Here is a 15996-nt window from a genome sequence, read left to right on the forward strand (position 1 = left end):
CATGCAGTGAATGTGAATGGAGAAGGAAAGGGAACAGTTAAATGTCACTGCTAGGCAACGTGCTGTGGCGACAGGATAGGTGGTAGAACCATTTTCAGTGATGGAAAAGGGGGATATTGGGCCAGGTTTAGGGGGAAATATGAGCTTAGTTTTAGCCCTATTGGCAACAGACAACCCAAAGACAATGAGAAAGGGGACAATTCACCATCGGCTATTTCACCGCAGGGTTTAGGCTTTTAACGATTTAAGTATTTTAAGGTTAGGGGTTAAGGTTATGGATATTATGGTTTAGGGGTTTAGGATTAATGTTAGGATTGGGGTTAGGGTTTTTAGCGTTATGGGTTTAAGGTTAGGGGTTAAGGTTAGGAATATTAGGGTTAGGGGTTAAGGCTAGGAATATTAGGGTTAGGGGTTAGTAATTACGGTTTTTAGGGTTAGGTTTAGGGCAGGCCGGCACAACTCCAGTACTCGAGAGTCATACTGAGCCAATAATTGAGCCAGCTGTGCTGAAGTAGGGATATTCTGAAAACCTGGCCTGTTTGGGGCCCTCGAGGTCTGGAGTTGTGCAGGCCTGGTTTATGGGTTAAGGTTAGAGGTGAAGGTTCTAGATTGCAGCTATCAGCATTACCCAAAGTTGCCCACAATCCCCCAGACTGCCTCGATCATCTGCGGTGGTGACCTGTCCTGGCAGCCAAAACGGCTGCGGCTAACTGTCCTAGATCCAGGCCAATGTACCAGTTTGAGGGTTTATGACAGCGAGTATGTGAATAACAGTAATATCATGTAAATCATGTGTGCAGTGTTCTTAATCTCCACTAAAGTAATAACAGGGGGTAATATTGCATTTTGGTACAGTCACCCTTCTCACCAATGATCTTACCTAATAATGATTGTAAAACAATGATATACCGTATGTGGTGAAAGCACCATAAAGCTGTTATTTAAAATGTAGAAATGCAGGTGTCTGTGTATGCCGCCTCCTTTTTAATCCCAATCCCTTCTTGTGGTGCTCAGGAATAAGATGCAGTGATGGTGTTTTTATTTATTTTATAAAGTGATTAATTTAAAAACACCTTTTATTTGTCATAAATGTTACATCATTGGGAACGTATTTAGTTTCCTTTTAAACATTTATTCTGAAGAAAACATTTTCAAAACAATTAAAACGGTTGACTTTTATTTCTATTGCGCAAATATTTATTGTGGTAAATATACCCGTTGCAATCATTTTCTTGATATTGGGATTGTCGGATGATTCCATATTTACCAACTTTAGTTGCAGGTTAAATGTTGAAGGGACGTAAAAGAAAGTGTATTTTCGATAATTGATTCCCAAATTTTTTTTTTATTGAGAATTGAATTTCAATAAGTTCGTTTTAAATTAAATTGTTCCTAAAAATTCAATTGTTCTTAAAAATTTCCGAAGCAATTATCTAAAAAATATATATATTATTTAAGGCACCAATTTTTAATATTTCACCAGTGTTGGGAAATAGTTTTTTCTATATTGTGTACATGATATTTACGTTTTAACATTCTACTGTTTGAATAATTTGTCAGAGAATTTAACAAATGTTAAAGGAAAACAACGGTCTCATTTTATTTCAGGTAATACAGCATTAATCATAAATAATGTCTACTAAACATTTACAATGATAACACAATTGATGTGTTTTTGCAGTAATGTTCTGTTGTTCCTCTCTCTTGTTTTAGGTTGGTATCCTGTTGCATTATTCCAGTCTGTGTACAGTGTTGTGGATTGGTGTAACTGCAAGGAATATTTATAAGCAGGTGACAAAAAAACCTCAGCAATGTCCGAATGGCGACCAACCTCAATATCCAAAGCAGCCAATGCTCAGGTATGGAAACATTTTGCAGTGTTTTTTTTAATCGATAAAGCAGTAGCTTGACTTATTCTACATCTAGGAGAGAGAGAGAGTGAAAGGGGAGGAAGCGAAAGAAAGAAAGAAAAAGAAAGAAAGGAGGAAAGAAAGAAAGGGGGAAGCGAGAAAGGGGTGAGAGAGAAATGGGGGACGACAGAGAGGGAGAGAGGGGGAGAAAGGGGAGAAGGCAAGAGAGAGAGAGAAAGGGGTGAGAGGAGAAAGGGGGGTAGACAGAGAAAGAGAGAGAGATAGGGGGAGGGAGAAAGGGGAGAAGGCAAGAGAGAGAAAAGAAAGGGAGAAAGGGGAGAAGGCAAGAGAGAGAGAAAAGAAAGGGGGAAAGCGAGAGAGAGAGAAAGAAAGGGAAAGGCGAGAAAGGGGTGAGAGGGAAAGAAAAGGGGGAAGACAGAGATAGAGAAAGGGGTGGGAGAGGGAGAAAAGGGAGGAAGGGAGAAAGAGAAGAGGGAGAAAGAGAAAGGGGATGAGAGAAGGGGAGGAAGGCGGAAGAGAAAGAAAGGGGGTGAGACAGAGAAGGGAGGAGAGAGAGAGAAAGGGGGGAAGTGAAGGGGGAAATAGAGGCAGAGTGAGGGAGACATTCTATAAATTAAGGATGAGTGTAGTTGGTGCACAAAATGTGTATTTCCACGTCCGTCTGGGAACCCTGACATCGGCTGAAGAGAGTGAGACCATCAGCATAATGAGGGTTGTTCAGTGCTCATTGCGGCTCTGAGTTCACATGGGTGGAGTAAGGTTAAGCTGCAAATTCTGCTCTCACAACTGATATAAAATACATTTTATGGGGATCAGTAACAGAAGCTAAAGCCGCGTACACTTCCTGTATAGGAGAATAAGGATAGATTTGTGCCTGACAATTTTATAACTTGACGGGTTTTATTTTTCTTACTTTAGCCTCATTTATATTTATATGTGTATTACTTTTTGCCACTCCTCACGGGAGGGGGGTCATGTTTCATGATGTAATGTCCTTTGTATTGCCTGCTCTGTTAGGCCGAGTCCATAGAAGGACAGGCCGCGCTGAGCCGTGCGGACGCTCCGCGCTGAGCCCCTGCATCCTCAATGAGGATGCCTTGAGAGGGGGCTCACGCGAGCGTCCGCAGGCGCTGGATTTTTCAGCCGACAGCCAAGCTGTTTTTCAGCACGCTGTCGGCTGAAAACATCCAATCAGCGCGGAGCAGCGTCAACGTCACAGCGCCGTGACGTCGGCGCCGTGACGTTGATGTCGGTGCGTCGCGTGCGATTGGCCCAGCGACGTCACTGCCCCGCCTCCCTCAGTCTCCCCCCGCCTCCGATCGTGCCCGCTGGCTCGCCTGCATGGGCATGAAATCGCGCAGAGCCTCAGCGTCAGCGCGGCTCGGAACTCCTCACCCCTCTATGGCCCCAGCCTTATACGGCTTTCCATACAATCACATATAGGTGTTGTTTCCCTGTAACATGAAGACATTTTTTTTGTATAGATATTTGAAATAGCATAATAAAAAGTTAATTTACACACAAAAAATTGTACCAATTAGGGATCATATTTATTAATGGACTAAAGAACTTAGGGAAGATTCCCTAAGCACCAATGTGGGGTGTCGCACACACATTGATCGGATGTTAAGTGCCATTCAAGCCAATGGGAGTTACCAGCGGATCAGGGTGCGATACCCCACATTGCTGCTCAGTTAATCGCAGTATTATTGTGATGCTCAATCAGTGAAAGTGCCAGCATTATATTTAGAAGTACAAAAAAGAGTGATAGTGCGCAGCTAATAACGTGATATAGTGGTATAGTACACAAAAGTGAATACAGAGTATAATAAACAATAGTGATGACCTTATAGGTGTAAGTGCACAAATAGTGCATCTGCAGCCGTTCTTGGGGGGTGGCTCGACACCCCTGGGACTAGAGAAACAGAGAAAGGACAAGGCGCACAACGCACATAGTGAAATACAGTTTAAAAAGTTAATTTTACTAGAAAATAATAAGTTCTGCGTACATCAAAGTGTATAAAATCAAGCTTTTGATAAGTGGGGTTACCATACAGGGGGACAGCTGGACTCGTCAGGCTTCATCCACTATCAGGAGAGGAACCGGAGACCAACGATCATCCAACCAGTATTATTTTCTAGTAAAATTAACTTTTTAAACTGTATTTCACTATGTGCGTTGTGCGCCTTGTCCTTTCTCTGATTATATTTAGAAGCTTGCAATGGAACTAATACAAAGGATATTCAGATCATTGCACAACCGCTAGTAACATGTATTTACTGAATGAGGCTAATATCAAGGGGATATGTATCACATACAGGTAAATCTGCTTTATTACTAGTATTATCTTGGAAACAGTAAAACATGTATTTCATTTAATGTAGAAAACCCTCAAGCAACAGTGTGGCTGTTATGATAATTAGCAAGTCCAGACATAATTTGGATTGCATATTTAACTGGTATCTTCCTTTATTCATGAAATCTCTCAGCCCTCTCAATTTATAGTTTCTCATTGTCAAGAAAAATATCAAGAGACAACTTTTAATACAAGACAGATATTGTATGCAATGGGTATCACGCACTTCTTACATAACTGAAAAATATTCACATATTACACTTTAAATGCCAAATATAGATATGTCATAGCAGACTTCAAGGGGATTTTAATGCTTTTCCTGAATAAAAAAATGGGATAGTATCTGTGCTGTATCTCTCTTGATAAAAGACTAGCAGGACAGCCTCTCGCAGTGAGGTGACACGTTTGTGATAGCATCTGGTGTGATTTTAATCAAATCAGTGTGCCCTCAGCTCCCAGACCTGCCTATTCACATAATATTAGGAAAGTGACTTAAAGATTAGTGAAGAGAGAGGCAAGGAGAATGCCTCGTGGGGTTCTTTTTTGTCTGGAAACTATTGATGTAGCTTTCTATTCATCATTCTTAAAATCATTTCAGAATATTTGTTGGCCGAAAATGCATCACATCTATATAATAATGCACAACTCAGATACTAATTCCTAATGTTCCCATCTTTGCTGCTAACCTGTGATGTTACACAATAAAATGTTATGCTCAGACACACTCTAGCTGCCCCATTGCTTGTGCCAGAATCACAGCATCCATACATTAGACGGACAAAATTCTGTGAACACAAGAAAAAATTGATGTGTGCAGTACTGAAGCAGATAAAGAAACCGAATCCCAGTCTTTGCATCTATGATTACATGGTCCCATCACGCACAGTAGGACACATAGCACAGCATTCAGAGGGTGAATGATAATAGTGGGTTGATTACATAAAAGCTTCAGTCTTGAACTGGACCATTCTCAAAGTCAACAATTAGTGTACAAAGCTGACATTAAATATCAAGAAGTGCACTTCTGCCACACAAATGGATAAAGAAATGGAACAAATCTTGGCTCGTATGAAGAACCTACTTACAGGACGTAGGATACTGTATAAACCAGCAGTATCAGGAGGCTTAACAACAACTTCTCTGGTAGATATTCAGTCGTGGTGAATCTCAGGGAGAAGAGAGACAACAGAGAGAACCATTAGTGCAGACCAGTAAAACGTTTATCAAGAATAATAAAATTGCAACAATTTATGTACTCACATGGTGTACATTAAAAACAGGCACATCAGATTAGAAGGTAAGCTTGAGATGATCTCGCGCCGTAGAGGTATAGCTAGAAGCTGTCTGTCTTGAGTTTCTCCCACAGCTTGACGTCCTGTAAGTACTGTACGTTCTTCATACAAGCCAAGATTTGTTTTATTTCTTTATCCATTTGTGTGGCAGAAGTGCACTAGATATATTTCCTTCTTTTCTTGGGGTGTTCCTGATATATATGCTCCCTCTGAATCCTGGACGTGTCTACTTGCACTAGGGGATCCATTACAATTCCCATCGGAGGTTGAGACTTTATTTTTTTCACCTTGCATCAGAATTAATTATTTCACATTTGAGCACCTTTAATTATTTATCAATAAGATTATACCACATATTGTTTTAGCACTGTGTTTCAAGCGCCTATCTAAATCACTTGGGTTTATTAAATATCAACAAGACGCTATGCCCACCCCTGGGAGAGACATCCAAAGCAGAAGTTTTTAGGAAAGACAGACAAAGCGGGTATGTATGGGAGACAAAGTATGGATCGTTCTGTCTTCTTTTTCTTTTTCAAACATTTTTTTTTTTTTACTTTTCTTAAAAGTATATTGAATTTCTAAACATTTAAAAAAAAAAAAAGCAGAACTCTGGGCCGCCATGTTTCCACTGTGGTTATGTTTTTTTTTTTTTTATTGTATAGGATGTTCCCGGTATCATGGTCATCTGTATCATTTCACATAGCTTTCAACTGTCCATAGCATAGATGACAAGAAGATACAACATCACTAGATACTAGCACCATAGACTACTACTAACACTTGCGATGCAACAATGCTAAAGAAACTCTGTGTGAAATGAAATGTTTCTAATAATAACACAACCTTTTAATCACCCACTTCTGCTGTTACTAAATGGTCCTTCTCAAAAGCATAAATTACATCACGGAATGTGACATTTTGACAGCAGAGATATTTGAAACACTGGACATAGCAGCATAGAGAGATACCATTACTTGGTATAATTTACTTTGATTGTTATTGATATTTAGGCGTTTCTTGATATGTTAAACACAGACATTCTGTTTATATATTTTTTCTCCTAATTGCAGTGCAGCCTGCCTTTAATAGGTTCACAAATAAGGTTGATAAAGCAGCAGTCCAAGCTGCAGTTTTTTTCCCTTTAATATGTGCATCAATACAATCCACACAACGATAAGGAATTAGCTAAGTTGCCCATCGAACCGTTCTCCTGTGACCGATTGACGAAGTGTGCAACAGAAGAGGACCAAAGATGCAAAGTTCTGTGGGGAAGATCATGCAGATCAGGCAGTCACTAGATACAATTGGTGCGCTGCTAGAGAGGGCAGGGCTCAAAAGGGGTGTGCCAGAGCCTGTTTCAGAAGAGGAAAGGGATGTGACTTTGTAAATGGTTGCTATAGAAACAAGAAATGCTTGTTACAGTATAATACATTAAAAATGTCATTCAGAGTTTAAAAAAATGCTACAAGTATTTTCTCATAGTATAGAACGGATTTATTTAAAACTACACACATGTAGGATATTGCTTGGTCTGCAACTTTAATGAACAGAACTTATTTTGTGCCTACACAACATTTTGAGAGTTTTCACTTTGAAGTGGATTATTTCAGTATAAATAATTTAAAGCCCAATTATTAATATAGGACAGATTCTGTAAGGTTTGTGCTATCAGATGTTCCACTTTCATTTTGCCTTTTTTTCCCCCAGAATGAGTTCTTGGATCCTCTCTGTAAATGACTGCATTGCAAAGTTTGTAATCCTCAAGCAATGCCCTCATTTCCAATATATTTATCTGTCGTTGAACCAAATCAGGTAATCAACCCATTCTATGAACAAATATCACGGATTGTGTCTAGATAAAATGTGGCATTCTCTGTGAGCACCTCTGATCCCATAGTGTCCTACAAACCTAAAAGCATGCACTGTGTCATGCTGGTTTATGTTGATCCGTTCTTGCATAATATATTTGGTCTGAACTCTTTCCTATTGAAGGTTAATTTTTGTTTGCTTGGGCACATGCGCTTAACACGGGTAGGCAACTCTATTCTTCAAGGACCACCAACAGGTCGGATGTTTAGGATATCCCTGCTTCAGCACTCGTGTGTTATCACGGAATGTGTTGTGATATTCTGCATAACACTGCCATTCACTTGCATGGAAATTCAGAAATATTCTGTCTTATAATGGGAGATGTTGTGTTATCAGAGGAAACAATGTCATACATTAAATCTGCATGTTACTGGATACTCTTCTGCAAAAGGGTCAATAATGTTTATATATATATTTATGTTCAACTATCTTTGTTGATCTGGTGATTCAAAACATCCCTTTCAAGTTTCACAAACTGGCAGTAATAAAACATTGGCAAATACATTTAATTCATCCCTATTTTACATAATATTCCTAAAACATAAGAATACCAGACAAATATACAATTTAAAGTGACAATACAATAGTAGGTAAAAGACAAACTAATATATTTTCTGAGTGATTTGCAAATTATTTATTTTATTTGAATGCTCAAAGTCCCATCGTGAACAAGCCTTAGATGGATTCTGATGTAGCCTAGTACCCGTTGCTATACCCTTTTCCCTGACCTTAATACTATAAGTCCTGATAAGAGCAGGCAGTGTTAGGGTTAAACTCCGGCACAGGGCCTAGCTTTCCATTGCAGCCTGGATAGATACAATGTTACTCTATCCAGATGCAGGCCTACTGGCAGTTTGGAGTGTCATGCCTGGGAGGGTTCTGACTGGATCACATGCCAGTGGTGGGATGCATGTAAGTACCTGGATCTGCCCTGTTATGGGGCAGGGTTACAAACCCCTCCCCAGGTATAAAAGCGAGACTCTACCAAATTGTGTGTGTCTGTCTTCCTTCCTTCTGTGGAGTGGGAGCGCTTCCACCTTGCCCCATCAGGGGATAAGGGGGTTAAGAAGGGGCTCTTGGGGCCTCAAGCCTGTTGGGTTTGCCCCAAGGACCATGGTGGAAATGGAGGTGTGGAGGCTGATAATAAAAACCAGTAGCACCATCCCTGGCCTGCATGTGTCAGTGATTGAGGAGTGTCTGTGGGGAGAACCCCTGTTAAACATCGATGCAAAATATTTTTTCAAAGGTTGTTGTTTTTCTTTTTTTAATCAATCTTTCAAAAATATTATAAACTATGAATTGTCTGAATGTAATGAAGGTATGAGCCACAAATATTGACCCATAAAACCAACCTCTACCTTCCATTCCCTTTGGTCTACATCCTTAAGACATGCAGACATCTCTATCACTTCTCAAACAGCATAAATATCATATTACCATGAAATATTATTGTACAGTCAAACTGTGCCATGTATGACCTTCTCAGAATTCCTACGATCTGAAACATTGAAGTTTCTCTTTGAATAACCACAGCACTGTTTAAGCAGCATGCAACACATTGCTTCAACTCCTGACAATGGCGGTGTAAATAAAGATACCACAGTTCATATTTTTTTATCCAGACAATGAAAATACTAATGTCAGTTTCTCTTTATTTGACAGATATACACATAAATATAGACATTATAATATTTGACATGGTAGCTTTTCTCTACATATCATAGTGGATCTGGAAGAGTGGAAGGGGTGGAATTATGGAAGATGCCATTGCGAATGGATTGGGTGGGTTTTGTGTGTTTGTGGTTGTGTTGATTTAGAAGGAGATATAGTTTTGTAGCACAGTTGGGCCTGTGAATGTAGTGGTAAATGAAGCGCTGTAAAGGCTCTGGTTGGGCAGCGTAATGGTTGCCCTTAAAATGAGAGTGGGAAGGGGAGCTAGCAAAGTAGAAGAGAAAGAGTAGCTCCGTCCCAGACACAGAATGCCGTAGTATTGCTAGGCTGATTTAGCGAACTAATGCAACCATCAAGAAGGAGTGCATTTAAGGAACAAAATATGATAATCTAGTTTTACATAAAACAATTAAGAAATCTGTCCAAAGGAACTGTATGACTAAGAAGTATGGCAATGATATAGATAGATTGGAGGAATCTGGACACCTGTTCTGTCCGGGACAACTACACATTTCTGGCCCAAGTTGTTGCTGGAGCTTCACACAACCATTACTGAGACACCAATTATTGATTGTGGAAAACTGGATATAGCCCTCAGTATCCCATCGCTGATTTCCCAGCATACAGTATCTCCCTTGCCTTCTCTTTTTTCAAATGTATGGTGTATGTATGAAAGGTGTACTGTATAGTAGTAGGCAGAACTAAAATTTCTACGTTACTGTAAGAGATGTGTGCAGAGGTACATTTAATGGAGACCGATTAGGGTGAAATTATATCTTGGCTTTATAGCGCCTGTTCCTTTAACAAAGAAAAACATACAAAAACAAACAAAATAAAGGCCTACTCCACTTTGGAGAATAACTAAACCTTTACTCCAGCCCTTTCTAACTGTGGTTACCACCCTAATTATATATACCGTTCAACCCCGTTATAACGTGATCCGTTACAACGCGAATCCGCTTATAACGAGATGCAAGTGTGGCTCACAATTTTCATATTTATGAATACTTTACAACACGGTTATTGGTATCTTAAATACTTTATTGTACAATGCATATAATTGTACATTATTTATAACACGATCCGCTTATAACACGATGTGATTCTTTGGATCCCAAGCACCGCGTTATAAGGGGGTTGAGCTGTATATGGGACATCATTTCTCACAACCAGATCATTCCATAAATGATTTAAAAATCAAAATCCTCAATGGAATGTTCAAACGCACCCAAGAACGGAGAACATTTGATCTCAGAATGATAAGACTCTTTGACACCAAAACAATAGGACTTAGGGCCTCATGCAGTAAGCGTTGATAAGGGAAATATGGCCATGTTATAGCCAAAATTGGGTTTGAGATTCAGTAAGCGCCGATAAGTGCTTCATATCGCCAGGTTTCGGAGCCGATAATTTGGTTATGGCCAGTCGCCTGCCGATAAGCCTGTTTTCGACACTGATCGCCACTTTTTTAAATCGGCTGGATTCAACAAAAAAAAACAGCTTATCGGGGCTGATCGGCACTACGAAATTGAGATGTTATGGCCGATTTCTCCCGCCAACTAAAGTTGGCAGTTTGGACGGGAGAACGATCGCTAAGGCTGCCGGAACGGCACTTAGAAAAAAAACATGTTCTGTACATCAATGGAAGTCAATGGAGCGGGGACGTATAACAGTATAGTACTGTTTACGTTTCATTGCTCACAATACAAGGGGGATTTGCATTACAGTGTGGGGGCATTCCCTGCATTGTGTCACAGCTGATGTGTCTTATTTGCATAACATTCGACTTTTACATGTTTTCAGCATTTGCGGGTCACATTACTCATCATGTGATGATGTGGCAAGGGAAAATACTATACTACACTCTTAAAGGAGAACCTCACATCATATCACACATTTTACTCAACTCAGCGACAATTATTTACATGATGTCACACATGTCACACATGTCACTCATACACAGTATATTCATCTTCCTTTACATTACACAATGCTTGTAATGTGACACGCATCTTTAAACGTTCATGTACATCTGTCTTCTCATGTTTACATATACTTTTGGGTCCTCCCTATTTTCATGACGTCACTTATTGGACGCTCAATCACATTGCATGTTTACATTGTAACCGTTGCATTACAAGCACTTCAACCTAACTTATACACACATGTACAGTAATTCATCATTGGGACACCTTGTAAACTCATTCTATACCAACTATCCTCCTTACACAAATGCATGCATATGCACACGACTATTCATTGTTGCCAACATGTCACAATAACATGGATAATTACACATGTTACACAAAACTTTTCCCACGTCAATCTCAGCCTTTTTGTCTCATTACATGACTGACTCTTGCGTTCACAAGTGTTACATGCATTGCACATGCAACTATTTATTTGCAAGCAATCTTTGTACAAAGCTTCACGTCACATCATTGCCAAATATCATCATTCCCTGCAGAATACACACAACAAATACTTAGAACAACAAGTGCACACAGCTTGCCACAGAAGTACTTTATTATGTTAATGTAACACCTTGCATTTTACTATGTCACCTGACATCATCACATACCTATTTAAAGGACGCACATTACCTGCTCATTCACAGCTACTCATTTCAAAATGTTGAGATTGTTTAGGAGACGGAGGAACATTCTTTTCTATGACATGCTTGATGATGAAGACAATCATATAGGGCAAGGGAGGGACACACCGAGGGACAGTGACAGTGACGCGGATACGACAGGGACAGGGAGAGGGACAGGCCGAGGGACAGGTAGAGGGACAGGAGATCAGAGGAGAAGACAGAGGAGACAACTTGTGCCTCGTCCGCGTCTGTACAGGGAGAGAACCCTGTTAGATGGGATGAGTGAGGAGGAGATTGTAAGTCGCTATCGTTTGAGTTCAGCAGCAATCTTAGCTCTTTATGAGGAGATAAGGGGGGATTTAGATTTTTTCACAGCCAGAGGTCGTGCAGTCCCTGGGCTTGTTAAAATGCTGTGCTCATTACATTATCTTGCTTCCGCGTCATACCAGACAACTGTGGGCATAGTGGGCGGGGTCTCGCAATCTACATTCTCGCGGGCCTTGACCCAGTTTCTCTATGCACTCAATAGACGCGCTAGGAATTATATTCATTTTCCTACAGAGGCGACAGAGTGGCTGGAAGTCAGGACTGGCTTTTATAATATAGCAGGGATACCATGTGTGCTGGGTGCAATCGATTGCACACATGTTGCTTTGATTGCACCTAGTCAGAGTGAGCATGTGTACCGCAATCGGAAGCACTACCATTCACTCAATGTACAGGTGGTATGTGATGCCACGATGAGGATAATGCATGTGGTACCCAAGTTCCCTGGTTCCAGTCACGATTCCTCTATCCTGAGGAACTCTTCAGTCTTCCATGCGTTCGAAGAGGGACATTTTGAACCTGGTTGGCTGCTGGGTGAGTACATATTTACATGTTCTAACACAAAACACATGTTGATTTAGGAATGTTGGCATTGTACAATTTGATCACTAATGTCAGCTTATGTGTGCTCCATTCATTATAGGTGACTCAGGATACGGAATTAGGCCGTGGCTCTTGACTCCGGTGCTAAACCCTCAAACTGAAGCAGAGGACAGGTACAATACAGCCCATATATCTACAAGATCTGTTATAGAGAGGACATTTGGCCTACTCAAGACCAGGTTTAGGTGTCTGGACAGAACTGGTGGGGCTCTTCTATACAAGCCTCAAAAAGTGTCTGATATTATCCTTGCCTGTTGCATTTTGCACAATGTTGCACTCAGGCACAATGTACAGTCAGACCTAGCTGAGGCTTTGGTAGACGAGCATCCCACCCATGTAGCTGCTGAAAATGAACAAACAGCCAGTGGTGGCCAGACACGACAGAATCTCATCAATTCATTTTTTTCTTGTAAGTACAAACTCATATGTTCCTAGTACTACTTTTATAGTTTAATTATGTTATATTAACAATAATGTTTCTTTATATAACCTTCTGTTAGGACACAGATGAATATGGGTTGCACACCTTTCTTTTCTCTGCTGTGTGCACAAAGGGATGTGGCACCGGTATGTTATTGTTGCACAGGTTATATAATCCCTCTTCAATTGTACTTTAGTTGTGTGTATGTGAATACAACTTGGGTAACAAAGCAATAATATTTTAGCATTGTGTTATTCCTTATGCTAAGACAAAACACATATTATGCCCATAATCATTCATGCTTCTAGTATGCTTACATACAATGTTATTGGTGCAGTGTAACATGTACATCCATATGATGTGTACACCAGGCTGATTTACATTTTGAATGTCATGAAATATACATGGTGTTGTACATTTAACACCAAATACACACTTTGCTGTGTTGTTTACGGTACTGAAGATGGCATGTCAATGTTTGCAATTTATATATTGTTCCTTTGCATTATAGGTATATCTCCAGTATGACTGATCATGGTATGTATATTTGCTGACATCTCTCATAAGATGTGGCTACCTCAATCTTCCTATAATTATTGGAACTAAAAACCCAACATATTGGTTTAAACACAAATGTTACATATATGTACTTTCTGTATCATGTATATGCATTTAGCTACTCTTGAGCTTTCATGTGCATTGTATTACAAAATGATTACTCACATTTCATCACATTTTATGTATGTTTCCTTATAATTTCCATTAATGTAATATAGAGGTGGTTGGAGAAAAGGGGATAACTGTACTTATTTGTTTACTTACGGGAGCACATTCATCACTAGCATAGACACACTTTTTAAGACAACTGTTTGTGTCTCTATCAATTGGTGTAGGATCCATGTATAACACCGACAAATGATAACACCAGCTTTATTATGGTAGCTTATATCATCATATTGACTATACTATGTATTTCTAAACGATTAATAAACACAGTAAACTATAGTTAGTTAGGTTAATGAAATATACACAGAAACGTACTTCATAACATGATGGTGATGTCATATTCAGAACATCATGCATTGGAGGGGACCATAACATCTGGCCACTAACATTATTTGCTACAGTCCCAAACCATTTTATCTACATACCCATGTAACAAGAGATTTTAAAAATAAATGGCTACTTGGTTGTAAGTGTCCTTTACATTGGGAGAAGGAGTGGCTCACTGAGTAAAGACACACACTGGCACTGATAGTTTGAAGCAGGGGAGTCTGGTTCAATTCCCGGTGTGGGCTCCTTGTGACCTTGGCCAAGTCACTTTATCTCCCTGTGCCTCATGCGGCAAAAAAACATTTGTACGTTCCACGGGCCAGGGACCTCAGGCTGAAACATGTGTCTGTAAATCGCTGCGTACAACTAGCAGCCCTATACATGAACATGCTCATATTATTATTATTATTGTTACATAGTTTCGACAGTCATACGTTCCATTACATATTAGAATACACAAATGTGTTAGCAGAGTGGGAATGGTTGTTATATATAAAACACACCATGTCATAAAATGTTAGTAGTCATTAAAGAACACTCAATAAAAATTCATGAGGCACTCTTTTGCAACATCATTATGTTAATTAAGTGCTTATGCAATATAGGCATAAGGGTATCACATTTTTAATTGTTTGTTAATAAGCGCTGCAAGCAATATAAAATTAGTTCCATATGTAGTATAGTAGTCGGTGGCTCCTCCTCACAATCATCTCATATAAAGGTAGACTCTTCTGAAATCATACATTGATCCGATTGTATCTTCCCCGACATCTCTGAAATACAGCAAACACATGATGGTCAAAGATGGCACCTTACTAGATATGCATCCGTGACAACGCGTTACGCAGCTCTATATGATTGTGTAGATACACACGTCACTCACTTATATGTTAGAAGTAAAACTGTTCATCAGTATGTAATGTTTCTTTAAATTTGTAGCAGGCATAACTATGTATAAGAAGTGAACGTTGCCTGTATACTGAAAGATGTGCGCGCACATCTTTGTGTGCGCACGCACTTCACGCTTGGCTCCACTAACTGTTAGCGCATGCGCAAAACAAAGCGTACGTTGTGCGTTCAATACATGTTGAAAATACCAGTAAACATAACATCTTTATTTCAAATACAATGAAGACGAAACTACATTCGTTCTAAACGAGTACATCTGTATTCTTTTTAAACAGACGTGTTTGAACAGAAAGCACGGCCGATAACACAATGCGCAAATGCAATACGTGTGACGTCATGTTAAGCCAGCGTGAAACGCACGCTAACACTCCTCCCACTCAATTAACATTCGGCTAACGCCCAGGGTACGCCTACAAACACTGAGCCGCACGCATCACACACTGCAGTTACCGTTACTATAACAAAACATGACAGCCAATAGGCTTTGAGGCGCGCACGTCGCTTGGGGGCGGGACTTACATCACTAATCCTTTTTAAGGACGCCTTGGCCCATGACAAGGGTCCCACGTCATACGTGGTGGACCCGGTTTTCAATGTTGTAGATGTTGCATGATAACAAAACAGGTATGTGTTAGAGTAATGGTAAAATGTTGCTAATATGTTTAAAGGGATAGGAAAGTACGTATATTTATTCCGTCAGCAATGTGTACTACTCTTTCAGGTCCTACTATATTGTATTAGGAAACAATTTGTTTGTGATCGCTACATGTTATGCAGTCTGCAATGTTACGCTGTATCCACGCATTGAAAGTGAAAATGGTGGTTACAAAAAAAAAAAAAATTTAAACGCAGAGTCAACGCATAACGATTGTTATATTTACCATTCTTCTAGAATTAACTCTTCGCCTGGCTGCAACTGGTCGCTCCAGAAATGCAAGGCATTTTCATCCACGCTTAACCCAACCGCTGAATCCAGTATGGCACATATCTCCTCCAGGATGCGCTCATAGGAATCGCCACTGCTTTC

General features: G+C 39.9%; 2 protein-coding genes across 8 annotated transcripts in view; one reads left to right on the forward strand and one right to left on the reverse strand.

Moving 5' to 3' along the window:
* ADGRA1 (adhesion G protein-coupled receptor A1) overlaps positions 1–15996 on the forward strand; it is a 692353-nt gene that overhangs the window by 592963 nt on the left and 83394 nt on the right. For all 7 annotated transcript variants that reach the window (XM_075612706.1, XM_075612707.1, XM_075612705.1 and 4 more), the window contains one exon: positions 1714–1859. In XM_075612706.1, the coding sequence (XP_075468821.1) occupies positions 1714–1859 (146 nt within the window). The remainder of the gene's footprint in view (positions 1–1713; positions 1860–15996) is intronic.
* The window catches only part of LOC142501006 (uncharacterized), a 29107-nt gene continuing 26299 nt past the window's right edge, over positions 13189–15996 (reverse strand). Inside the window, exon 6 of the mRNA XM_075610246.1 lies at positions 13189–13197. Coding sequence (XP_075466361.1) covers positions 13189–13197 — 9 coding nt within the window. The remainder of the gene's footprint in view (positions 13198–15996) is intronic.

Source organism: Ascaphus truei, chromosome 8, assembly GCF_040206685.1.
Source record: "Ascaphus truei isolate aAscTru1 chromosome 8, aAscTru1.hap1, whole genome shotgun sequence".
NCBI classification, from domain to species: Eukaryota; Metazoa; Chordata; class Amphibia; order Anura; family Ascaphidae; genus Ascaphus; species Ascaphus truei.